The sequence below is a fragment of the Mesoplodon mirus genome, assembly GCF_964341445.2.
Source record: "Mesoplodon mirus genome assembly, chromosome: 5".
NCBI lineage: Eukaryota > Metazoa > Chordata > Mammalia > Artiodactyla > Ziphiidae > Mesoplodon > Mesoplodon mirus.
The window spans coordinates 48,567,989-48,595,428 of record NC_138980.1 but is presented as its reverse complement, the minus strand read 5'-3'; the positions used below and the strand labels follow the sequence as shown (position 1 = coordinate 48,595,428).

The following is a 27,440-nucleotide window of genomic DNA, read 5'->3' as shown; positions in this document are numbered from 1 at the left end:
GACACAGGAACTTCCGGGGCGGAGCTCTCTGCTGTTTTCATTTCCGTGGGGGAAATGTGGGCTGTTGGCGCCGGGAAAGTTCGCGGTTGCTTGGCTCCCTTTTCCGTCACTTTGAGACGGTGCTTGAAATTGGGAGCGGCAATGGCAAAGAGCAAGTTCGAGTATGTGCGGGACTTCGAGGCTGACGACACATGCCTTGCCCACTGCTGGGTGGTGGTGCGGCTGGACGGCAGGAATTTCCATCGGTGAGCGAGCTGGGCTCAGGGCTGCGTGGTTCGCCAGTGCTTCCAGAGAATGAGACACATTTGTCGCAGCCCCTAGCTCATGATTACCGGGGTAACTCGGCAGCCAGTGAGCGCGCGGCACTGAGCATCACCCTGCTTGCTGGCTACAACCGGCTTGAACGCGAGCTAGGTGGGGTAAATGAGACACGGTGCTTCCCTAGTGAGGAGCTGGCTTGGGGTGTCCATTAGCAAGACTGTGGTGGAAAAAGTCACTCTCGGGCCCATTATTTCAGCTCTTCAACAAATTGACAAGCTGTTTTGGTAGGTATCTGAGGGCTGACTGTTTAGCGGCCCGTTCTGGCCTTGCTGTGGGCAACACTAGAGTATGTTGTTTCATTATAAGTAGCAGAACACATGGACTGGATTCAGGAGGGAAAAAGTCAGAAAAAAAGAAAAGTGTAGCAGGAAGATGGGAATTTAAGTCTTAAAAGTGTTACTTTAGTAATGATTATTGTAGTTAACATTTATTGAGCACTTCCAAGGAGCCAGGCATAGTTATATTTATCTCCCTCTCATCTTCAGGAGAATCCTATGCAGTAACTTTATCCCCATTTCACTGAAAAGGGAATGGAGGCTTAGTATTTATGTTCCTTTTTCTCAGTTGGTTAGAGGAAGAAAAACTAGAGTTCTTAACGAAATGGATCAGATTGTGGGTACTGGGATGTCTGGACTCACAGCACTATTACAGTATCTTCCTCTTTGAATAGCCTCTTTGATCTGTGGTATTAATGACAAGCTCTCTTCCACCCAGCTCTCTTTTCCCTCTTCTTTTTCCCTTATGAAGGTTTGCTGAGAAGCACAACTTTACAAAACCTAACGACAGCCGTGCTCTCCATCTAATGACTAAATGTGCCCAAACCGTAATGGAAGAACTGGAGGATATTGTGATTGCATATGGGCAGAGTGATGAGTACAGCTTTGTGTTCAAGCGGAAAAGCAATTGGTTTAAAAGAAGAGCAAGGTAATTTTGTGGCCTAGCTCCTTCAGAATATTTCCTACCGGCATTTGGCTTCTGCTTATCTTTTTTTTTTTTTTTTTTTTTTTTTTTTTTTTGTGGTACGCGAGCCTCTCACTGCTGTGGCCTCTCCCATTGCGGAGCACAGGCTCCGGACGCGCAGGCTCAGCGGCCATGGCTCACGGGCCCAGCCGCTCCGCGGCATGTGGGATCTTCCCGGACCGGGGCACGAACCCACGTCCCCTGCATCGGCAGGCGGACTCTCAACCACTGCGCCACCAGGGAAGCCCCACTTCTGCTTATCTTAATCACAAACTTACAGTCTGTAGTATTTGCAACTGCAGAATGTATGTATATAACAGGTTAGACTGTTGTACTTCCATCTGATACCTGAGCATTCTGTATACCTCTTTAAGTTTTTCTCTGTATTCGCCATCACCTTAGCTTCTAGACTGATCTGGCATTGAACATTAAGACTAGAAACAGAAACTAAAGTCTTAGTTAAGGAGGATCTCTTAGACAAATCTGATATTTGATTTGGCAGTATAATGAAACTCTCACAGGAAACAGATCATGTAGTGAATTGGGATGTTTTTAAAACAATGGTTCCCCTCCTTCCAAGACTTGAAAAAAAACCTCTTGAACCATAAATTCACGTCACATGCTATGGAAGAACATTTGACATTAGTAAATTACTTATAGGACTAGAAGGAGAGACAGGCTGCATTTTAAATATATAACTGAAATACTAAAATAGTTTTTCTTGACCCATCACATCTTATCTCTTGGCTTGCTGGACAGTTTGTGTTATCTCTCTGTTACACCCACAGACCCTGTCATGGTGTTGAATTAATATCATGTATTTTCTCTTTTCTTGCTCCACCCACTGTGCCTTTTGCAAGTAAATTTATGACTCACGTGGTCTCGCAGTTCGCCTCCAGCTATGTGTTTTACTGGCGGGATTACTTTGAGGACCAGCCCCTTCTGTATCCCCCAGGCTTTGATGGAAGAGTCGTGGTGTATCCTAGCAACCAGACTTTAAAGGACTATCTCAGCTGGCGGCAAGCAGATTGTAAGTGAAACCAAATAAACAGATGTAGTTAAACTACTGATTCCTTATATTAGAGGTGATGATCTGATACATTTTTGGCCCATGTATTTTGTTTGGAATGCAGTATTTCAAGTTTTTAAAATTAGTTGAAAATACTTGAAAAATTGGAAGGTTTTATGTAAATACTACCTATTTCCAACTTTTTTTTTTTTTTTTGGAAGAATCCGATCTGGCAACACTAGGTCTATATTCCCACTTAGTATTGGTCAGAACCTGCGTAGTGACTGCTGCCTTTATACACACACACACACACACACACACACACACAAACACACACATGCACACATTCATGCACATAGGAGCCAGTGTGCCTCAGCCTCTACCATTCCCTATTGTTCCCCTGGGAACTCTGCTTTACACACGTATGTTTGTGCTGGCTTCAGTGGGTATTCAAGTTGTGACCCTTCCTTACATGACTGTGGTGAAATGTTTGTTAGACTTTTATTCATTTGGTGTGTCTTGATTTTGCCAGGAGAACTGGAAGAGAGGTGGGAATAATATAAATCAAGTAACTTGGAAAGTATTCCTTAGCTTAATGCACAACTTAACAGATTTGTGTAAAGCACAACTGAAATGACAGGATAAAACTGTTAGGAAATAAGTTTTTTCTGCTTGACCACTTCCCCCTGTGTTCCCTGTGTATGGCTTTGCGCAAGTAATTGTATGTCTCTGCGGTCTCTTTACTTTAAAGGGGAGAGAGGTGGGGTTCCAGTACTCTCTGAAGGGTGAATATTGAATAAAGATTCTCTGTGCATACACAGTACCACTATGTTTTCTTTACAGGTCACATCAATAATCTTTATAATACAGTTTTCTGGGCACTTGTACAGCAGTCTGGATTAACACCAATACAAGCCCAAGAGAGATTACAGGTATAAAGATCTTACTGCATTAATACTTAAAGGGGGGACAGTTTACGCGCTCTCATGACATTTGGCCTACTTTTTAAGCTCTTAAATTTTTACAGTTTTGTTTTGAAAAGATACAAAGATCATACTAATAGCAGGTCTGCTGCTTGCTTGCTTTGTGACTGTGGATAAGTTGTTACCACTCCCTGAGCCTCAGTGTCCTCAGCTGGAAAATAGAATTAATGGCTCTACACTCCCACATGGTAGTGCTTAGCTGGAGCTGCATATAGGCTGCCCCCTATAAAGGGCACATGCTCTTCTTTTTTTGTCAGCCCCACCTGGCTGCTTCATGACTGTCAATCCCAGCCGGGGACCTGGAGTTTCTTGGGGTTAGAACTCCTGTGTATCATTAAGAGTTTAGGCTCTGGGGGTCAAATAATTGTACTCAGAGGCTTTTGTTTAATTTTATCATCTCTGCCTTAGTTTTTAATAGGTAAAATGTAGAAAATAGTAGTTCCTACCTCATAGGTTTCTGGTGAGAATTAAATGGCATGATGCATATAAAACACATAAAGGCTAGTACAGGGCACACTGTAAGTACTTAATAAATACTGGCTTGTATTATTAGATGACCATGCTACTTGTAGGAAAACTAACCATGAAATGAGATGATGTGTTGTATTAGCTCCTAATACAATGCCTGGGACGTTATAATGACGCAGTAAATGGTTGTCATTATTAACAATAATGATAAAGTTGCATATGTAGCAATAATAGGAAGACTGGTAGATCTAGCCAGAGTTTGGAAGTGCTGAGATCAGATTTTGATTTTTATATGAATAAGAGCACTTTGGGCCTCAGAAAATTTATATAATCTTTCTAAGCTTCAGAGCTCTCATCTCTAAAATGGAGATGGTTATGAGGGTCAAATAATACAAAAGCTATCTAGTACAGAGTCGGTACTCTTACTATTAGTTCCTCTCACCCCATCACAGTAGTGACTTGTAAAGCCAGTTATTTGCTACAAAAGAGAATTTTATGAATTTTGATATTTCAATAAGATTTGAACTGCTTTTAAAATGAAAATTCATTAACACCTATATGATGTTTGATGAAATGCTTCCACTTCTTGATTTGTTGTGGAAGTTTAGATAGAGAGTGGAGTGGATAGGTGGGGTTAGGGGAGAGAAAAGACCTACAAAGCTTTTTATATGTGTTTTTATTTCTTCAGGGAACTCTTACAGCAGACAAGAATGAGATTTTATTTTCCGAATTCAACATCAACTACAATAATGAGCCACTGATGTATAGGAAGGGAACTGTGTTGATATGGCAGAAGGTAATGCTGTTATGTCTGAGGAAAAACGGAGGTCAGAAGGAAAGCCCGTGCCCATCCCAGGCTTTGCCTTGCCTGCTGCCCGTATGCTGATGCGACTCCAGTCACTAGCACAAATTAGACCCTTTCCAAAATGAGATGCTATAGATTATTATTATGGATGCTCGTTTTGTCAGTGTGTCAGTGAACACTGTGGTCTGGACTCCCCCGTTCTGTAAGTAGAATCACAGAATTTTAGAATTATTACACTTTTCCATGTCATAAGCTCTCCCCAAATCTAATCAAACCCCTTTAAACAGGTATAGTGCAGATATGAGAATTTCTGCATTCAGAGAACATTTAAAAAAATAATTTCTCCCACACTGGATAATTCCATTAAATGGTCCATCCATCCCATGAGAAGTGTAATATGAGGAACTGATGTTACATGTGAGGGTTCTGTCCCTTGCAGAATGTTTGAGGGCTTCCCTCGACATTCATACTTAACTTAATACTCTATCCATGCATTCACCTATAGCCTTAATTCTACCAATATTTTTGCTCTGTTCCAGCTCCTGGGCATAATGAAGTCTCTAAATTTATTTCCTTCTGTCTAAAGTATTTTTTTCTGAAATGAATGCTTTCAAGTATTAAGGGGTATTAGGTATCCCACTGGCAGCTTCAGCTCTTTTATTAGTATTTTTGAAACATTTGTTTGGCACAGACTCGGATCCTTCTTAATGCAGGTGGGAGAGCAGAAGTGTCTTTAATTTTATGGTTATTGCTAACAAGGAACATAGAATCCCTTCTTTGTTCCTAAGGTCTCCTTTCAAAATATAGCAACATAACTTTTTTAAAAAGTATTTTAGTTGTAAAGAAATTCATGTATGGTGAGAGATATACATAGATCTCTGATATGTATATACGTATGTATATATATGTTCATATATATATATATATATGCCTGAAAATATGTATTTGTCAGAAGTATATAAAGTAAAAAAGTAAACTTCCCCCACTCTCCCTCTTCTCTCCCAAACCCACTCTCTAGTTAATGTGTCAATATTTTAACTTTACCTATAGGTGGATGAAGTCACGACAAAAGAAGTTAGGCTGCCAGCAGAAATGGAAGGAAAAAAGATGGTGGTGACCCGGACCAGGACTAAGGCGGTGCCCTTACACTGCGATATCATTGGGGATGCTTTCTGGAAGGAACATCCAGAAATCCTAGATGAAGACAGCTGACCCTTTGCTTTTCATTACTGGTGTGCTTGACCATGCAGGGTCCCCCAAGTCTCCTGGCCTTAGGTGGCCCTAGCATCTGTGCCATGCAGAACAGTGTCCTGGGAGTGACATGACTCTGGTTGGGAGGGGAACAGAGAAAGAAGGGATGGATGTGGGTGGTGTATCTTGTTCTGCTTTAAGTGGAACACCGATTTTTCAGTGTTGAAACATGGTTCCTTTGGTAGAAGTACAGTTTTTAAAAAATCGCGGTACTATTTTTATAAAGCAAGAACTATTTTATGCCTTGCAAAATGAATCATTTTTAGATTGTGGCGTAAGTCTTATAAAAACTTGTCAAGCTCTTTTCACCTATCATAGAAGATGTGCCCAAACTTTACTCTCACCCACTTGTTCTTAACCACAGAATTCAGTGACCTTGGTCCCCTTTCCCACCTATCTACTTGCGTTCATCTTTGGCAGACCTGGAGTTAATATGGGTTGATGCCTGCCTGTTGCCTCTGAATTCAGGAATTCCAGGGCAAACTCAGGGCTTTGTGCCAGTCTCCAGATTGGCAACTTGAGCTGAACAAATGAGTTGTAGTTTGGATGTCTTTGTGTAAACATTCCCTAGATTGATTTTGTGCAGTTGGCAGCCTGATCATCATGATCATCTTGCCAGGGGCAATGATTACAAGGCCACTTAGCCTCTTTCTAAGAAGAAAGAGAATGACCTGTTCATGTGGGGGAAAGAAAACGCGAGAATGAATGAACGAGGAGGAAGAAACATTTACTCTCTGTCCTCTAGACACTTCAGTTTTGAAAGTCACTTTCCTGTGGACTTCCTGAAAAAGATTCTCAGGTAGCCTCTGTATAATCAGAACAGTGACATTTGAGTTGCAGAACAGAGGGACCAACCCTCATCTTGGGGTCACAGGTAGGTGGCAGAGGAGTCCTAAGAGTTCTGCCTGCCGACGGGCCAGTGGAGCTGGGTGGGGAGCAGCAGGAACTGCAAGTCGCCAGGCCGTTGGTCTCTGAAGGGGGGAGGCAGTGGGGATAGGTGGTAGAGAACTCACATCTCTTGTCCTCATTTCATGTTTTAGAGGAAGAAGATTAATTTGGCTCTATAAAGAATTAAGAGACAGCCCACATCCCAGTGCCTGGTCATGCATTGTAGAATTTACAGCCAAGAAAAAAATGTATTTTTGAAAGGGCAGTGGCTGGTCTCATCCCTCACCAATTGACACCCCATCTGTCAATGCCTTTTTTTCTCTTCCTGTTCACTTCATGGGAATAGGAGACATGGCTCATGTTTGGTAATTGATAAAATTTCTTTGAGAGAAAAAAATAAAGGTTTCAACTCCCTTGGCCTAAGATTTCATTTGTTTTTTTCATACAAATGCAGTATATGAGTCCAACTTTCATGTGTGTATGTCTTTACATAAGCCAGGCTCACATCCCTTCATCACAGTGGTGGTTCACAGACTTCTGGATGCAACTAATTTACTTGAAATACTCATTTAAAATGCCAGTTCTAAGCTTTCCCCATGAAGATTTTGGGGTTCAAAGGCTTTTGGTGGATAATGGTCAATGTACCACACTTTGTGTAACAAGGCCCAAATAAGATATACCTAGGCTAGTACACTGTGATAGGCCAAGTAAGGCAATAAGAATGTAGCTCTTGATTGGCAAATTTAATCGTAAGTAAATTAGCATTTTATATCAAAACAAATATAAGGTATTAGTACAGATTTTCAAGACAACTACCCACGGAAGTTTTGTGTTTTCTGTGGGTGCTATGTGATACCACAAAGGCTGTCACTTGATTTTGTTATAAGACGGGGATACGCATTTGCTTGTTGAATTGCCAGCAGTTTGCAGGTTTGAGGTTTGTGTTGGGGCAGGGTTTTGTTTTTTTTTTTTTTACCGGTACGCGGGCCTCTCACTGTTGTGGCCTCTCCGGTTGTGGAGCACAGGCTCCGGACGCGCATGCTCAGCGGCCATGGCTCACGGGCCCAGCCGCTCCGCGGCATGTGGGATCTTCCCGAACCGGGGCACGAACCCGTGTCCCCTGATCGGCAGGCGGACTCTCAACCACTGCGCCACCAGGGAAGCCCCGGGGCAGGGGTTTTGAGCAAAGGAATGACCCGGGTTTACCTATTGAGTTATGTAGTGCTATCAGAAGAATTGTTGGTAGCTTTCTATGTTATCTTTTTTATTTTGCATCATGTATTCTAAAGTATACTTCACAGCTGTATATTTTCATCCTGTTCTCTAAGAGAATAGTATTCTCTTGGGCTTCCTTTCCAGGTCTTAAGGAAACTTTAAAATATACACAAAAGCAACTAGTATAGAATTAATACCAGTTGATAGCAGTTTGGGAGAGTGGTGGCAGTTAGGAAAGTGATTTGTGTGGCCTGTAGGTGACTGGAAACACCTTGGCTCTGCTGGATGAGGGGGTAATATTTGGGCCTTTGGTGTAGAGTAGACTATTATTTTAATATCAAAAAACAAAAAATGTTCCGCTGAACAGAGTCTCCAAAGTACAACCAGGTGGTTTTTTTTTTTTTTTTTTTTTTTTTTTTGCGGTACGCGGGCCTACTCACTGTTGTGCCCTCTCCCGTTACGGCGCACAGGCTCCGGACGCGCAGGCTCAGCGGTCATGGCTCACGGGCCCAGCCGCTCCACGGCATGTCGAATCTTCCCGGACCGGGACACGAACCCATATCCCCTGCATCGTCAGGCGGACTCTCAACCACTGCACCACCAGAGAAGCCCTGCAACCAGGTTTTGAAAATCTTCCATTATCTTGTCCCCCAATTGCGGCATCCTCATTTCCTCCAGGTGCTTAGCAATGCTTACAAGATCAGTGATAGTGAATTTGCCTTAATACTAGCGTCTTTCTGGTGTGTGCGTAAATTTCTTTTTGCAGAGGGTGTAGGAGATGCAGTACCAGGGTCCACCCATCATCCTTCAGTTTCATTGTACACGTAACCAACATTAGTTAACATTCACAGAGCATTTATTATGCGCTCTATATGCAGTATCTCTTCATTCTTTGGACAATTCTGTGAGGTAGGCAACCACTTCTATATCTCAGATGAGAATGTAAAGAGCCAGAGAAGCTAAATAGTTGGAGGCCACCTAGGCTAAACCCCAGTGGTACCCAGCATGAGAGCAAACTAGGGCATTCTTTGCCCTCTTTCCCACTGCTTCCCGCCAGCGCAAGCTAGTAGAGCGCAGTTCCAGAGAGCAGAGAAACACCTGGGGAGCTTGTTAAGATGCCGGGCCCGGGCTCCACCCCCAGGGAATCCGCACCACTAGGAAACACCCAAAATGATAATGATATAGATGGGGGAAACACTGCGTTAGAGCAAATTAACCTCTTCCCCGAACGCTGATGCGCTGCGAGGACCGGGCGGGTCGCAGCCGCTCGCCACACCCCCGGAGACGCAGAGCGCGGGCAGATGCTGCCCCTGGCGGCCAGGCCGGCGCAGTGAGACCCGCGTCGCGGCTGCGCAGTGCCGCCCTCTGGCGGCCCCCCTCTCCTTCCCATCGGCCTCGGCTTGCGGGCCTTTCAAACATGGAGGAGCGGGAGAGGGGGGCGAGGTCGGCTCGCGCCGGCAGCCCTGCGCGCCCGCCCAGCCCGCGGTTGGATGTCAGCTCTGACAGCTTCGACCCACTGCTGGCCCTGTACGCGCCTCGCCTGCCTCCCATCCCCTACCCCAACGCGCCCTGCTTCAACAACCTGGCCGAGTACGAGAGCTTCCTCAGGACCGGGTGCCGGGGCGGCGGGCGCGGACGGGCGCGGGGCGCGGCCACCGCCGCCGCCGGGCCCTTGGGCAGGACCCGCCGCCGCCCGGACATCCCCGCCCCGGACCCCGAGCGCATCCAGCGCCTCCGCCGCCTCATGGTGGCCAAGGAGGAAGGGGACGGGGCCGCCGGGGCGCGGCGGCGGGGTCCGGGTCGGAGCAGGAAGGCGCCGCGCAACGTGCTCACGAGAATGCCCTGTGAGTCCGGCGGGCGGGGCTGGGGCCGGGCCAGCTGTCGAGAAGGCAGCGGCCCTGGAGGCGTTTGCGGGGTGATAGCGGCTTGGCGCGGGTCTACGTGTATGGGGGAGGGTCTTGGTGAAGGTTGAAGAGATAATCAGCGACCGTGGGGAGGATCAGCTTGAGGAGTGAAGAAGGGTTTGCCTGAGCTGCGGGGGAAGAGTGGTAAGGCTGTGGAGGTAATAAATAGCCGTGGGGAGTGTCTGCTTGGATAACGTGCATAAAGGTGATGGGGTCCACGGAACAGCCTACAGAGGTGATGAGGAGCCTGCAGAAAGGATCTGCAGGAGTGATGGGGGGTCTGGAGAGGTGGTGGGCCTGGAAACGGGACATCACAGGGAGGGTTTGCAGAGGTGTTGAGGTCTTGGGACCACGCACGGTGCGGGGGGGAGGGCACAGCCAATATTAGGGGAGGGAGAGTGCTTGGTCATTGAGATTTGGGGATGTTGGGATGCAGTGTGAGGAGATCTGTTCAGGTAGCATAGGAGACATAATCCCACAACCCCTGCACATTAAGTGACAGCTCGTTCTCAGTGCTGTAATCAGGAGAAGGGCTGCAGGGTGTTGATATACATATGTTCACATTAGCAAATCACAAGTCCTGGAATGCAGCAGGCACAAAATGCCAGTAAAGCACAGACACTATTTTACAGCCACTCTGCCAGGGTGAGTGCAGGACTGTGTCAGGCTCATACTACCATATGCACAGGTTATTTTATGTTCTGAAGGTGTAAATGGCACAAGGGAATTTCTTGCAGCCTCCTAATAGATCCTTAGAGTAAAGCTGTAAACAGCAGAAGTTGCTAATGTGTGTTAGGTCTTGTATAAATGGAATAAAAACAGCCCAGGGTTATATCTTTGTCATCTGGCAAGCAGTTCTGACATCTGCCCCATGAACACAATGACCTACTTAGCCATTCAGAGCATCTGTATCCTGATAGCTAAATCTTGGCATTATTGAATCACTGCCTTTGGAATGGAGGGTTGTGCTAAGCAAAGGAATATTTTGTCTCATTTCTAGAAATGTGTTTGTTAAGAGAGAAACATCCTGAAAAGCTGAGTGCTGTTAGGGGTGCCTTTGTCGGATGATTTACTATGCCGGAGCATCCCTGCATAAGCTAGGGTTTACTCCAGTTTGCTTGACCAGCAGTGGCACAAAGATAGATTATGCATGTTCCTAAATTAAGAGCAGTTTGGGGCACCTTATTTTGCCCATACTTTTTTGCCACTATCAGATCTTTGAAATGCACTCCAAGTCTCAGATTGTAACATTTATTTCCATTTTGCCAATCATTGCTTTGCTTCCAAGATTTTTCAAGAGAAAAGAAATATTTCTATGTGGTGGGTGGTTTTGCCTTTATCTGTGGAGCACTTTGCTGTATTATTGGTATGCAAGTGTGTGAAAGCCAACTTTATTGACTTCCCATGATAAATATATGCCTGGAATCAAAGTCTCAGAATGTGTCCTCAGCACTGAAAATTTTAATCCCACCACTGGAAACACTTGGGTGTACATGGTAAAGATGAGTAGATAGCACAAAGAGTTGATGACCTTCATTCAGAAAGCAAAAAAAGTACAGAAGCATGGGTGAGGATTAGATTTTTTCAAGAAATAGTTCGTGTATGAGGTCAGCTTTAGGTCTTGAAGTTAAGGAAGGGCATGGTTGAAGATAATAGCAATTATTTAAAAATCAGACTATTGAGGTATAATTTACACATAGCAAAATTCACTCTTTTAAAGTGAGTTTTGACAAGTGTATGGTCGTGAAATCACCACCACAATCAAGATACAGAGCAAATCCGCACCAAAAAGTTTCCTCCTGCCCCTTTGTAAGTCAGGTGATAACTTTATTGTTGTTAATTATAGCTACTGTTATTGAGCCAGTAGGTGCTATACACAGTGTTAAGCCCTTTAGATGCATTGCATCTCATTTTACCCTTGGATACACTTTTATAGATGAGGAAACTGACACTCATGGAGTTCAACTTCCTGCCCAGCATCACGAAACTAGTCAGTTTGCCCCTCATCCTGGGTTGTCCCAGTCCAGGGGCTATATGCTTAACCATTATGCTAGTCTCAGGAGAGCAAGAGTACATTCTAATGTTTCCTTGCTTGCTTTTTTTTTTTTTTTTTTTTGGTGGGTCGAAGGTGCTGCATATGTGGTTTGTGTCCAGATCAATGAGAACTGAATTTGGGTCCAGAAAGGGATTGGTAGCCAGAATGTTTTGAAGACCAGTCAAAGAGTTTTCCTTTGACTTTGTTATGAGAGAGAGTGGGAACCATGGTGTATATTCTTAAGCAAAAGGCTTTGTAGGGCAAATGTTTCTAATTGCTGAGTTTCTAGTAGTAAAATGTGTTTGGGGAGGTAGACTAGAGCACAGGCTCAGGGGCTTGACTGCCTAGGTTTGAATACTTGCTCCCCCACTTCCCAACTGTTTTACTTTAAGCAAGTTACTTAAACTCTTTGGGGCCTCAGTTTCCTCATAAGTGAAGTGAGGACCATAATAGAATCCAGTTGTGAAGTTTAAATCAGTTAACACATATAAAGGTTTACCATTGTAATGTTGCCTAGCATGTAGGGGAATTCTCAGTGAGTATTAAATGTCACTGTTTTTATTGGTGTAGATTGTTGTGGTGGTTATTATTAGTTTTAGACTGTCATAATTAAAAGCCCCAGGTCAGAATGCATATAGCCTGCCAGTATTGACTGTTGGTTCAGCTGTTTACTAGGTAAGTAACTTTGAGCAAATTTAAACCTGTTTGAGTTGTGAGGATTAAATAATGTGTATAAAGTTAAACTTACCATAGGGTCTGGCCCATACTGAGGGCTCAGTCATTGGTGGTAATGTTGGTGACAGTGATGATGATGCTGTTGCTGATGTGAAGGAGGGGAGCTAGGAGACTCTTGAAGTGAACCAATCATGTGGTGGGCTCTGGACTGTATTGTTGGTTGTGGAAAGAGAAAAGAAAGGGCAGGTCTTAGTTATTGAGAATCTATTGTTTGGACTTAGTATTGGCTACAAGGAGGGAAAAATAAGAGTGGGGTTAAAAATGACCTGGATTTGTAAGGGTGTGGCCCAAGAGTAATGGCAATGGAGAGCGGGATTTGGAAGAATAACTTTTTCAAAGATAAGGCATATGTGTATGTGTATATGTGTGTGTGTGTGTGTGTGTGTGTATCTATCTCTATATATATCTAGAAGCCTGGCTCATAGCCGTTTGGAGTTTGTCACAAACACTGCTGCACAGAGATTCCGGCTGTGCCTTCTGATTCAGAACGTGAAGTTCATGTTTATCTTGGTGTTTTGCTCCGATAGCTGGTGCTAGTGTTGTAGTTTTGACCACATAAGGAGAGGAATACTCCCTGGAATTACACCTTATTACATCTTCGGGAGAAAAAAAAATCAAAAGGAAAGTACAGATGTGAGGGTGGAAAACCTGAGTTTGCCATTTAATTAGACTAAGAGACAGTTGTTAAGATACATGCCTGTCCTTTCTCTCTGATTTGGGGGTGCATGGGGAGAAGTGATGCCCCTATTTTCCTTCAAGTTAGAAAAAGAGTGGTCTTTCCACCCTTTGTGGAACATATACGTGTATGGTGAGAAAGGGGAGTGAATGTGTATAGGTAAACGGAGTAATCCAGGCATTGTGATCAGTTTCTAAGAACTTGAGCTCTAAAGGCTTATTCCTTACATGACTCTAGAAGTTAACTAGTCTAACCTCATTTTATGAATGAGGAAATTGGGGCTTATAGAGGAAAAGTTGTTCGCCAAGTTCACACAACTAGTTATAATGACCTAAAAGTTGTTTACAATGCTTGATTTGACACTGTCTATAACACATATCCAGATATATGTACATACATCCTTATATGTCAAGGGTTCAAAGAATTTTAAAAGATGGCTAGAGGAGGGATAGGTGATGAAGATCAGACCAACGTTCTCATGTTCCTTTCCAAGGCCACTGTTTCTGTCACTCTGCCTCCAACTGTGCCTTCTTGCTGAACCCTCAATCTGAGGGTGCTAAGTCACTTAATCCAAGCATATCTTCTTGTGTTAACTTATCACTGCCATCATTTATAAGCCAATCCATGAGTGAGGGGTAAGGAGGTTAAGAGTAACCACCTTAGTTATCCAAGTTGAAGTGCAAGACTTTTGTTCTCTTTTATGCCACTAGAAACAAAACAGAGGTTTTTGGTTTGTTTACTATCAATGACAATAACTTCCAAAGAATTGTGCCTTGCAAACTTGGGGGGAAGAATGAGACTGTGTATGTGTGACTGTGAATGTGACTGTGAGAGAGAGAGAGTGTGTGTGTGCACGCGTGTGCTCGCGCAGTTTTCTTTAGGGAGGTTTTATGTAGTATAGCCAGCATATTTTGAAGGCTAAGTTAACATGAAATAATAAAAATAAAATTCAACCTTGCTCCCAAGCTCGGAAAAAAAGGGTCCATCATAGTAAAATCTGCAGTTTATAATCCCAGCATTCCTCCCATGAGTTGTCATACTGCTCTTTTTATATGATGCTTATCAGCAATGTCATAAGAGTCAGATGCTCAGCAGGTGCCTTTACACCAGCAAGGCTTGGAATACAACCAGGCCTCTTCCTCCTAGTGTAAAGATGATATACACTGAAACACTAGTGACCCCAGGGAGCTCGTGCACGAAGTAGCTCAGACTGGGGAGGCCAAAAGGCCATTATTTCTTAGACGATTGCATGTGTTTCAGGGCAAATGAGTTACATGGTTCATTTCCTTTAAACCTATGATGAGGGTTTTTGTTCTTTGGAAGGCTCAAGCTGGATATGTGGTTCATGAGATTTATCCTGAAAAAGGTTGTCTTAACAGGGCATAGAACCGAGAAGAATCTAGCTGCTGATGAGCACATTTAATGTAGTATTTCTTTTTTGCCCAAAATAGTTTTAAAATCATGGTGCCTCTTAGAATCAGTGACATCATAGAAATAGGGTAGAGAGGTAGTGAAACATTTGGATGGTAGCCATACAGCTCGTTTATCCACGTTCCAGGGAATCTTGTTTCGATTCAGTGTGTGTTGCCTACACTAGCCATTTTGCCCACTGGGCCTTCCTGCTCCTGTGGTGTGGTTGACACTACACCGTGTTGCCTTGTGTTGCTGGAGATGGTTGGGTGGTCTTGGTTGTTAATTCTAGGAATGAGAGCAGGTGTTCATGCTGTGCTGACTTCTCTTCTTGTTTCAGTGCATGAAGGCAGCCCTCTGGGTGAACTCCATCGTTGTATCCGGGAGGGGGTGAAGGTGAATGTTCACATCCGCACTTTCAAGGGACTTCGGGGCGTCTGTACGGGCTTCCTTGTTGCATTTGACAAGTTCTGGAATATGGTAATTAAACCTTTCTCAAGGGGCTGGAGAACCTTCTAGGGATTAAATTTTTCATATATCTCAAGGACCTTATTCAGCAAAACCCCCAGAATAACTTCTCAGAGGAGCTAGAATCTTTGCACTCTCTTGGGCAACAACAAAAACGTTCTTTTTATTGCCTTTCCCAAAGACAGAGGCTTTCACTTGGGGTGATTTTGCCCATTCCTCCTTCCCAGAGACATTTGGCAATGTCATTTGTTCTGATTGTCACGACTGTGGGATGGGGTACTACTGGCATATAAGTGGGTAGAGGCCAGGGCTGCTGCTGCTGCACATCCAACAGTACACAAAACGCACCCCCCCCGCCCCCCGCCGCCCAACAACAAAGAATTATCTGATCCAAAATGTGATTAGTGCCAGGGTTGAGAAATCTAGCCTTACGGAATAATTACTTATTTCATCTTTTAGTAATCTTATGTTGATTTCCTACCAACTATTTTTCATTCATTTAAAAATATTTGCTGTCTTCCCACTTTGGCTGGGCACAGTGCTAGGTACAGAAATTTCAGAGAGGAACTTTTACTTTACAGCTTTCGGAAAGACAGATGTGGATAGAGGGGAAGCAGACATATTAATAAGCCAGACACTTTGCATAGTGTTTCCTTGTGAAGGAGTGTACCACGTGCCCTCAGTCTTCTAGAGGCTTACTGTCTATTTACTAAACATTTGTAGGAGAGAAGGGATATATTATAGCACAACTATAATATGAGGCAGTTAAAATAACTTTGATAATAATAATAGTTGCTAATACTTACTAAGCACTTGCTATGTGCCAGATACTGTACTAAGGGCTTTATATATAATATCCCAATGAATGAGTTGTAGGTCTATCACTGTTTTATTTCACAAATGAAGAAATTGAGGCTAGCGATTTTAGAAGATTGGTCCCAGATCACACTGTTAGTAAGTGAAAGGACCATGACTTTATCCTTTCTGGCTTCGGAGACCATGTTTTAAGCTGTGTGGAATCAGAACACCTGGATTTGAATCCTAGCTTCACCATTTGGTAGCTGTGTGACTCTAGGCCAAGTAATTTCTCTGAGCCTCAGTTTTCTCATCTCTAAAGTGTAGGGAAAATATTTTATTATAATTTTACCTTTGAAGGAAAAGATTGAAAAGAATATATTTGATAACAGTGGTGGTAATCGTAATACTGTCAGCTTATATTTGTAGGGTGATTCACACTTTTCAAAGTAATTTCTCATACCTGATCTGATTTGATCCTAATAGCTGTCCTGTGAAGTTGATCTCTCCACAGCAAGAATTCACCAGCAATTCTATGTGTTACCCTGGTTAATCTCTATTAATTCCTGTCATAAGACATACAGACTGAAAAGGGAAAAGCAGCAGTAGTGTTTCTTAACATGTGGTCTGAGGCTGTCCTGCATCAGAATCATGGGGTTTTTGGTTAAAATAGAAAGTTCCTAGGCTCTTCATCCCAGGATGAAGAATCTCTAGGAGGATAGCCTTAGATTTATATTTTAATAAACTTCCTAGATATTCATGCTCCCTGAAATTTATGAACCTCTACCCTGCGTTGGTAAAGGCACCTTACCATAGGGGAAACCCATCTTACATGGTCATAGCCGTTTGGAATTCCTATTCAGAGGGTGCCATGTATTACCATTTGTTTCTGCCCAAGAGCTGAGTCACCTGTTAAGGTTAGTTCTGCTATAATTAGATGTTATTCTGCCTTTTAAATTTTTTCCTGAAAGATTTAAAAATAATATTTGAATGCTACCTTATTTTCCCCCCTTTGGTCTGTTTTTCTCTAGGCACTTACTGATGTGGATGAGACCTACCGAAAACCTGTTCTAGGCAAAGCATATGAACGGGATTCTTCATTGACTCTCACTAGGGTAGGCAGTTTCCCCTGACTTTCTGAGTACCCAACATGCTTTCAAGCTTAGGAATTAAGATCACTGAGCCCAGGGACCAGGGTTTCCAAGTGGAAAAGCCCTACTGCTATCAACCAGGTATGCCTGGACCACGGTCTTCATTAGTCTCTTCCCATGCATCCAGCGAATGAAAAATGAGTCTCTGCTTCTTACTTGCATATTGTTTGAACAACAAGTTACCTCATAAGGTTTAAAAGTCTTTCAGTTTTATACCATAGAAAAAGCGGGTGCCTTTTCTCTTGACATATTTATTGATTTATCTGAATTATGGCTAGAAATAGAAAATTCGTTGCTAACTTTTTTTTTTTTTTTTTTTTTTTGCGGTACGCGGGCCTCTCACTGTTGTGGCCTCTCCCGTTGCGGAGCACAGGCTCTGGACGTGCAGGCTCAGCGGCCATGGCTCACGGGCCTAGCCGCTCCACGGCATGTGAGATCCTCCCGGACCGGGGCACGAGCCCGTGTCCCTTGCATTGGCAGGCAGACTGTCAACCACTGCGCCACCAGGGAAGCCCACTAACTTTTTAAAAATTGCAAAGCAAGCAGTCCACAGAGCATGATAAAGGAATCTAGTCTGTCTTCTACATATTGAAAGAGGGATGTTGTAAGCTAAAGGGAAGGCTAATACTTGTCATTGCTTTCCTTATAGCTCTTTGATCGACTAAAACTGCAGGATTCCTCCAAGAAGGAAACAGATTCCAAGTCTGCAGTTGAAGACTCCACTCTGTCCAGATGCTCCCAGACATCCACCTGGAAGATGGCTTCAGTGTGGGGACGAGGAGACACTGACCGGGGTTCACGCAAGCGTTCCCGCTCCGTCCCTTCCTCCCTGCAGGCATCGGCAAGGGAGGAGTCCAGGTCAGAGCTGTCAGGGAGGACTACACAGACAGAAGGGTCGAGTGCGGGAGGTACCTTTTCCAGGGCCACCACCCTTTCCAGGGGCCAGCCCCGTAAGAAAAAGCGAAAGCCCAAAGTGGATTACCAGCAGGTATTCACTCGACACATAAATCAGATTTTCATTCGAGGCGAGAATGTCCTGCTGGTTCATCTTGCACAGTGACCAGCTCGGCCTCACTTGAGCTTTGGTTTTTAGAAATAAAATGCATGAATCGCTGCTATGCTATATCCTAGTATCCCAGTGAAGCTATGAGTTGGAATGATTCCCTCTGGTCTGGCATGTGCAGAGCATAGAGCCAGGCTCGGGCCCTCTGGGAGATGAGGTCCCTGAAGGGGAAACAGGCCTTGAGAGGGTGGGTGGGTGTTTGCATTAATATCAAGGCAAAAGCTGTACAGAGGTACATGCATCTTACTTGGTATCGTGGTCTACTTCAGACACTCAAACCAAATACTAGATTTGAATCAGGGAGCATGGTATGAATTGAATTCACTCCACAGACACTGTAGCACGGTGAAGGAAAAAACCACCTCAAAAAGAATGATCTTATTTCTAAAAGCTAGTGCCCTGAGTACTCATAAATTTGTTTCTAAGAGTAGCAGTATAAATCACCCTGAGCCCTGAACCCACATCTTGTAACTGACCTTTGAATTTTGCTCTACACCATTCTCTCTTGATCAAGAAATGTAATTTGTTATCTTTTAATATCTATAAGATGTAAGAAGCCCACCAATTTATGTACGAGTGAAATTTGGGTAGGTGGTACGCTCAAAGCATCAAGCAATGAATGCTGTGTTTTTATACCTCTCCACTTTATGGAAAGAAATATGGGACCTCGTTGTTGGTCTTCCTCTTGCCAGAGATAGCTTCTGCAGATGGTGTACCAGATGGGACTCTAAGATGCTGTTATCCTTCTCTTTCACTTCTGTGGCATGGTGCTAGTGCATGTACCCTGTGTATTGCCCCTCTGTATATAGTGTGACCTGTCCTATGAGCTTTATGTCAGGAGACTGTGACCGTCATGTCTGGCTTTAAAGAGTTCTGCGTGGACTCAATAATACACACTCATCATGTGGCTGAGAGTACTCTTTCCAGGCAGGGCTGGCCCCTGTCTAGAGTATCTTTTAGGATGGTTTCCATGAAACAGGGGTGGAGTTTTATTCCCTTGTGTCAGGCCAAAGAGGTTCTCACAAAGTACAGCGGTGGTGTCTGTAAGGGACACTTTACTCAGCCCGGCTTGAGTAACAGGAACACTAGACCACCTGCTACTACTTCTACTTGAACCATTTGCTTTTCCAATCACCAGTGCAAAATAGGCTATATCTTGACACAGACTGTTAGGCAATGTTGACCTTTTGTTTTGTTAGTTTATACATTATTTGGTTTTATTTTAGATAACTTAGGTTCAAAGTGAGAATGATAAATAACTAACTAGTTAAAACGTTTGAAAAGAAAAACTTCCTCTGCTGTATTTGTTGTGTTACTTAAATAAGCCTTCTGAGAAGCTGGTGAATCAAGTTCAAGGAGCTGGGACTCTGGCTCATCATGTAGTGAGAGGAGAGCAGACTAACCCCTCTGTGCCTCAGTTTTTTCCCACCAGACACCTACCTCACAGGGGCACTGAGTAAAAGAATTTGGGGAAGGCATTCTAAAGTCTTTTAACACGTGTAAGTGCCGTGAGTGATTTTTACTCACCCTGTTTCATTAGCTTGGTAAAAGTTCAGTGTTTCATGAGCAAGGTAGGTGCTATATAATATCAGAGAGTAATCTCCATAGGTGTCACAGTTACGATCTTGTTATCATCAAAAAGCAGTGATATCTTCAGGAACTGTTTTCCATGTTCCGTTCCTTCCTCCTAAGGGACAATGGAAGTGCTCAGAAGAGTATCTTCAGTAAAGGAAGAGGGGCATTTCCTTGCTGCCCCCCCACATCCCAGCCCCCACCCTCTTCTGGTCACGATGAGAGGGAATTCCACTGCACTTTCTGAGGGGTTTATATGACAGCACCGGAGGAAGGATGCGCACCTAAAAACAACGCATCCCCAAAGGGGCATCTGTGGAAGTTGTTTTGTTTTGTTTATTTGATTTTGTTTCAAAATGCATTTAAAATAGACTCTTTAGAGCCAGATTAGGTGCACTAAACATTTAGAGAAGTTCTAGGTTACAAACGCTCGTGAACAATTATCTTTGGAATCTGCCAGTCTAAATCTCTTCTAAACCGTATGTCTAAAATCTCAGTTCCCCAATTAGTAGTTGTCTTGTTTAATCATCAGGCACCCCTGCCTCTACCTCTTTACCAGTCCTCCCTGTTTGGCAGTCGCCATCTGTCTGTCCTCTTGTCCCTCAGCTAGAAGCTGTAATGGTTACTAGATTTTCCCAATAAAGTGGAAATTTGGAATCAAAAGGAGTATAATCAATTTCCATTCATTGTAGTGCCTGATTAAATCTAACCTGATTTATTTTAAACACATGCTCGTTTCCTAGTTTGCATTTAATTTTCATGTATCCATATAAGGATTGATTTACTGCTTTTCTGCCCAACTTACCAATTCTGGATCTGAAAATTATTTTAAAACTATGTGTCGTCTATCTTATGTGCCCATATACACCCATTTATTTGTTTGGTTTGGACAGTGACTCTGGAGTGAGTATTATCTAGTAAATATGCTGTTGTGTACAAAGCATGATAACCATATTTTTAGAGAAGTAAACTTTTTAAATCATTGCTTTTTCTTTATTATTGGAGAGATTGTTCAAAAGGAATGGAAAATATGTCCTGAAAATGTATATGCTGCTCAAAAATGTGATCATCTAGGACATTTAAATAAGTTGCTATGGAAATAGCTGAAGTCTTCCTCAGAAGGCAAGAAAAGAAAAGGGGAAAGTAACAGCCAGAATGGTAGATTTCTGGAGGCCCCCCATCAGCTCGTCGAGGGGGTCCTAAGCAGCCAAAATACAGCAAAACTGGCTTCTGGTATTCTCTAGGGATTGGGCTTGAGAGACTAGTACTTATTTTTGAACATTGAACTTTGATTCTTCAAAGTAACCTCTAGACACGGCGGTGTGTTTTCAGGGCAGTTCACAGGGCAGACCTGTACACTTCGTTGAGGTCTTCTCAGGAGTATCCAGCTTTGTTAGGAAGTAACAAGGGATCGAGAAATGGAAGGTGTGGCTGCACCCCCAGAACGATTTCATGAGCCATTCTTTGTACACAGAGATGGTTCTACTGCTTCACCACTAGGAGAGACTGTACTTTAGGTTGTTTGTGCTAGTATTTGGGAAGTATTTCTGCTTCCTCTCAGAGACCATTTATGACAGGTGGGCCGTTGGTGCGATGGTTAGCTGGAGTTATCAGTGTCTAAGGCAGGTGGCCTTGGACTAGTTGGTTCCTTGCTCTCCGTGCATGGCGCATGTCAAGGCAGAAAGCCTAGAAACCATTAGCATTAAAGTCTAGGTGCATAGGAATCCTTGCTCGAGTCGTTAGCGAATGAAGAAGGGCTTTACCTATCCTCGTGGTGAGATAGTCCAGGAGTGCTTCTAGAGGTTGTCAGGCCATGAGCTACGAGCTGCCCCTCATCCTCAGAAGCCTTACAGAAACCTAGGTGTACTGCTTCTATCCCTTGGGAAAAAATGGAAACCGAACCTGATGTAGAGTGGATATTTGTATTTCTGTTTGTACTGTTTCCATAGCAGCTGACATGGGCAAAACCATGAAATAGAATCTGTTCTGTAAATTACGTCTTTAAATTTCTCTTAATTTTGCCTTTAGGAAAAAATTAAAATTATTCAAAGACAGCTAGCTGTCACTGGTGCTGCCCCAAAGCTTTCTAAGCCGTTGTGTATTTTTTCTGAATGAAATGGTTGCTGAGGGAAGGTAAAGATTCACCTAAGAGTATCATGGTATACATGTAACGGTTTCCAGATGTTTTCATTTTCCTTTTCCTGTGCCAGATATAGAATGCAGTCGACCCCTTTTCAGTAGCTTCTGTTCATCAGCCTGTGTTCTTGTGGGCAATAACTCCCAGAAGGCTTTTCTTAGTGATTGTAAAGAAAGAAAATCCCATCTAGGCCTGTGTGGCAAAGGTGAGTGGTCTGTCATGACTTTCTGGCAAATTGAGTTGATGGATTTAAGATAAGCCTTTGGGGTTCCTGTCACAGTTTTCTGGGCTCTGAGGAAGGGTTGGGCCTCCTTTACTGTCAGTGTTTCGAGTATTTTTCAAATGTTTGTAAGTTCTCTTGCACTCCTCTAATAAAAACGAAAGGTCTCTGTAAAGAAATGGCTTTGGATGGTTTGGAGATCTGGTGGGGGTTGGGGGTGTGTGTGTGGAAGAGTACACCTGAGACCTTCAGTTGGTCTTATCTATTTAGAATAAAGAGTAGTTTGATAAGCTACCAGAGTTAGTGCTTCTTTAAAAACATTCTCTGAAGAGATAGGAACTGTCCTTCAGGAAAGCCGTAAAAGCTATTCCCAATACACTGCAATTGATTTTGATTTTTAGTCCTTCCAAGCAAATGTCTGATGTTATGTCTGATGTTATGTTTTTAGAGCTGTCGGTCGGGGGGCGGGGAAAGTGTTTTAAAAAAATTTAGGGGTATATTGAAACAATGATTATCTGGCTGAATTATGTGTGAGCTAAGTTCTAGGGCAGCTGTCCAGTTCTTTTTCTGTTGTCCTGACAGCAAAGCAGATAGTAAGCGATGTCTTGAAAAGTGATTTGCTTATTTCATACTGACATCTAAAGGCATTAGCCTTCTGTTTGGCAACCCTGGGGATACCCCTCTGCACCGTGACTTATTAATGTTTTTTAGACAAGGCTAAACCTGGATGACTCTATGTATTTATAGTTTCACTGTTCATATACCAGCTGCTAAAAGAAAAAACATGACTTTTATTCTTGTCTTGAAATTACTCCTCATTGTTAAATTCACCTAAACCCTTCCTCCCAGGAAGGGTTTAGGTGGGTTGCTGCTAGTAACGTCAGCTTGCAGTGTTCTTCTGCTTTAGGTATTTGTCATATGGGAGTCTGGAAACTGTAATAAATATGATTAATACAATATACTGGCTGCTTTGTGTCTGCTGATTGGAGAGGGGTGGGTGCAGAGAAGGAGGCAGGGGAGTCTGTTACCAAGGGAAGACACTGATCTAGAAAGCTGAAACATCTCAGGCTTTCTGCAGTCTCATTGTTGTAACCTTGTGCCTTCTCTTTACCAGAGCTCACATACCTAGATCACTATCCTTGAGGTTGCTTTGTTGTTCCAAGTTTATTTGAAGTTCACGCTTAGAAAAGGAAATTGGCCCACGTTGTGAATTATCTCCTCTAAGCCCCAAGCAGCGGTAATTGCTCTGTGAATTTATTCTACCTAATAGCTCACTGGCATTAATCCACTCTCTTCACAACCTGCTGAGATCACCATTGACTCTGCTCACCTCGGAGGATTTTACCACGTCTGACTCGTTGATCCTCATACACTTCCAGGAATATCTGAATTTGCCACCAGCTCCTCTGTGCATGTACAGGAAGTTGATCTGCAGAGATTTGCCACATTGATTACTTGATCTCCTCTGTGTGCTTCTAGCACTGAGTCACCTGAGTAAGGTGGAGAAACAAAAATGACGTTGATTCTTAGAGGGGGAAACCTCAAGTTAATTGTCAAGACCCAATTCCCTACTTTCAAAGAATACATTAAGTTGGGCGCAGCTGACATCAGGAAGTTTCTAACCACCACGGTGGAGGAAAGGGAGGCAAGACCCACGTGCTCCAGTTCTGGCCCTTGCTTGTTTGTTTTATATCTCAAAGGCTTGTGATAAATGAAAATGTCCTCATCGGTCAAAATAAAGTCAGAAGAGTCTGCTAGCTTGACATATAAAATGTACAGTGATGGTTAAACATTGGCAGGGAGTGGAGGCCAGTGGAATGAGATTCATCTTCTGTCACTTCTTTCCCTACGCTTTCTGGGTAGGGTGGCAGGGAAAAAACAAGTTCCTTTTTGCCCATCCGCATTCTCTCCTTGGACATAAGTGAAGCGCATTTCAGTCTGCTCAGTTACCACTAGATGGCAGTGGTTTAAAGAGAACTGTTTAACTACAGAGTCCCAGGGGGGACCTGAGTCTCCAGATCTCCAGGCACTGCTACAATTTATTGTTAAATGCTCACCAGTCTGGACTGAGATAATCAAGGAAAAACAAACTATAGTCAACCCAAGTGGCAATATAAACATCTCTTACCACTACTGAATTTACATAATGTGAAGTTAAGGAAGTCTGACCGATGGCAATCAGCCAGCCAACATGCTTACGGAAGAGTGATGAAGAGAGAGATGGCCACTGCCCACTATGTCAGGGAGTCTGTTGCTGTTCTCACATTGTGGGCTCCTCATTTCTTCTCAGAATACTGTCCACTCCGCCTGGCCTCTTCCCACTGGGTAGGAGATTACTCCAGGAAAACTGTCTTGATACCCTTATTTCTTAGCTGCTGGCTCGCTTTTGGAAACAATTCAGTTTCCTCCAGTGTTGATGCCTGAGAGCCCATTTATGAGAGAGGTTGCAGTTCTCTCACAATTCTATGACCAGAATTAAGCCTCCACTCCAAGGCTGCAAGCAAGAAAAATTTCTAATAGACACAGGAAAGTATGTTGTTTTAGGCTGGGCACTGGGGGCAGGAGGGGTGGGTGGGCAGTGCTGGTAAGTCTTCTAAGCGCTTCACATCAAGGCCTTCAAAAGACCTTCCCCTCTCTCTGTCAAGGAATAATTTCCCAGCAGCCTATGGTGAAGAGGAATACAGTATGTGAAATAACTAGACGCTGGTCTTCAAATGAACAACTAAAAATAAGATGATAATAAGGAGTTTTATTTCATGCCTTTTTGGACCATGACAACTTGCACCACATTTCACTCAGTTGCGCTCCGTGAGAGGGCAGAGGACAGAGCATGCAATAAGAAGTACTGTCATTCTTGAGCATTAGAGCCCTGTGTGCCAAGTGTATTACACACATTGCCTTCTTCAGATACATCCACTGTGAGGGGAAGATTTTATCCCCAGTATATATGTGAGGGAACTGAAACAGGTTAAATAACTTACCAACATCTCTCCTGCTAATAAATGTCAAATTTGGGACTCTGTCTCTATCTATCTGACTCTTAAGTTGATTGTTAGCCAGTTGCACCTTAAAAATATCAAATTTCTCAGGCATTGAGTAGGAAGCTTTGAGGACAAGCTGAGTCATCCCCTTAGACTAATCAGAAAGCAGAGGGCTGAGTTAAACTAGGGCTTTTGTTTTGTGCCAAGTGTCTCTAGTTCCTTTTGCCCTGATCTTCGGCTGGAAGTGGACACTCACACGGGCCTTCATGGCTCCCAGAAAGGACCGTGGCAGTGGGCAACCCCAGGGCAGTGGGCCAGCTGTGGCTCTGGCAAGAGTGGCTGCCAGGTGAGGGCCACTTGGTATTTCATTTCACCCCCCAGTTAGTTTGGCCCTGGAAGGGCTATCGACCCAATAGTCTTGTTAAAAAAGCAGGTGGAGTGGCTAGTGGGCTTTCCCAGGTCTTCAGAATGCACGTAGAAAGCCTGCCATCCCTTTCTTTCCAGTGTTCTCCAACACCTGGGAAGAATGCTTTCCCTAGGCCTTGCCTTCGTAATCTTATTATTCATCTTATTTAAAAAAGCCTCTTCTCAAGGCTACACTATGGATGTGCTAAAGCAACAGAAAAATAAAGATTATCTGGAGGCGTACAGTTTTTCCCCTGAGACCTAAAAGGGGGCACAAGCAGAAAGGTTTGGCAAGCTGTCTGTCTGGTAATATTTCCCTTCTACTTGGTGATGTATTAATTTCCAGAATATGGCAGTCCTAGGAGGAGCCCCTATCTTAGATGCTTACTAGTGACTTCTGAGCCTCAGTTTCCTGATCTCTAAAATAGGGATAATACCACCTGCCTTATAGGGTTGGTGACAGGAAGTGCTCAGCCCAGACAGCAAGCACTTACTGTCATTTATGCTATGATAAGCTTGCTGTGTGATGCTCAGCTGCTTTCTTCACTTCCCTGTGCTTACATTTCATGTCCTGAGGCCAGGCCTGACAAACAAATGGACACAGCAGAATCTTGTTGTCGTCATTTTTTTCTAACACACAGATGTTTGAAAGATTGTTCCCAGGCTTCCTGAGTTCTCTGTGCCTCCTCAGTTGGTTCTCCCTAGGTTAAAACTTCAGCATGTCATCAACTTCTTCACTGCTGGGAGAGCTATGTGCTCCCCCAGGAACGACATTAGGCTCCACGGGACATTCATTAGTTGGGGTTACGAGAGGACCACAGGGCACTGGAATGGTAATTTCCTACATGGGACCCCAGTGACCCAGAGCGAGCTAGCTCAGCTGGTCTGAGTATGTGGCTAATGAGGGAAGGGTCATGGTTTCACTCCTGTGTGGGCCAATTAGTGTCACGTGGAAAAGCACGCTCCTGGGGCATCAGGCAGCAGCTTTACAAGTGTATGGCACTGGTCTCCAGGATGAATGTGTGGCCATCATTGCTATCAGAAGCTCAACCCAAAGCCTACGTCTTCCTTCTTATTATTACCTAGCCCATGGTTTCCAAGACTTGGGTCATTTGCAGAGCATCTCCATGATTTTTGCCTTATCCCAAATAGACCACTGCATTTTTATTTATTTGATATGTTTTATACATTGACTCACTTTTTAGCTAACACTTAAAAAGAAGCTATGCATCACTACCATCAGTGCAAAATAGGGAAATTTGCCTTAAATTGAAAGTACACATGAAAATAAATAGGCAACTATTGAAATTAAAATGTTTATCTTCAGACTATAGGCAAAGACCTCCTGGGCCACAAGTGATCAGTGTCCTCCTGTGTATTATGAAATGCATGGATATAAGCTGCATGTGTTACGTAATACACACTATGTTCTGTAATAAAATGGTCACATCAGCAAAAACAATATTCTAAAGTAGTTGCTTCCATGGGAGAAGTTGGAATCAGTGACTAGGGAGTTTCACACTTGAAGTGATGAAATTATTCTTGCAGGAATTTCAACACCAAAGGTCTTTCTAATAGCCATAAATGTGTAGCTATAAAACCTATAGTCTGAACAAATCTGGGGTTTAATTTACATCCAACTCTTTCTCAGAAGTCATGGCTTTTGTTCACACTCTCCATCGGCACTGTCATTAACACTGTGCTTCTTACACATCCTTATCATTATCGCCCATTTTATGATAAGCAAAGCACAAACGTGCAAAGCAGATGTGTTGACCACACATCTTTGTTCCCGTCCAGTCATGAGCCAATGCACGCTAATCTCCCCAGTTGGCCAGTTCCTTATGGAGATCAAGATATAACCGTTAGTGGTGTTGGTAATAAAAATGTATTCCTTAATTAATTGAACATGTTACATCCAATCCACTTACGAAAATGTGCACTGGAGGACAAATACACATAAAAAGACACACACGGGCCTCTTCAGG

At 43.5% G+C, this 27,440-nt stretch overlaps 2 protein-coding genes across 3 annotated transcripts; both read left to right on the top strand.

Moving 5' to 3' along the window:
* The first annotated feature begins 48 nt into the window (after positions 1-48).
* THG1L (tRNA-histidine guanylyltransferase 1 like) lies at positions 49-7,047 on the top strand. Of its 2 annotated transcripts, none has more exons than XM_082623740.1 (6): positions 49-245; positions 1,069-1,245; positions 2,142-2,311; positions 3,134-3,222; positions 4,430-4,537; positions 5,597-7,047. In XM_082623740.1, the coding sequence occupies exons 1-6, from the start codon at positions 55-57 to the stop codon at positions 5,756-5,758; spliced, it is 897 nt and encodes a 298-aa protein (XP_082479866.1). In that variant the 5' UTR covers positions 49-54; the 3' UTR covers positions 5,759-7,047. The 2 variants fall into 2 exon arrangements, with proteins under 2 accessions (XP_082479866.1, XP_082479867.1); XM_082623741.1 differs by lacking the exon at positions 49-245 and adding an exon at positions 278-545.
* Positions 7,048-9,317: 2,270 nt separating this feature from the next.
* Positions 9,318-22,996, top strand: LSM11 (LSM11, U7 small nuclear RNA associated; the record flags this gene model as incomplete). The annotated part of the gene is made up of 4 exons (XM_082622247.1): positions 9,318-9,744; positions 15,001-15,140; positions 16,955-17,038; positions 17,724-22,996. 4 exons carry the CDS (start codon positions 9,318-9,320, stop codon positions 18,132-18,134), a joined length of 1,062 nt encoding a protein of 353 aa, XP_082478373.1. The 3' UTR covers positions 18,135-22,996.
* Positions 22,997-27,440: the final 4,444 nt, after the last annotated feature.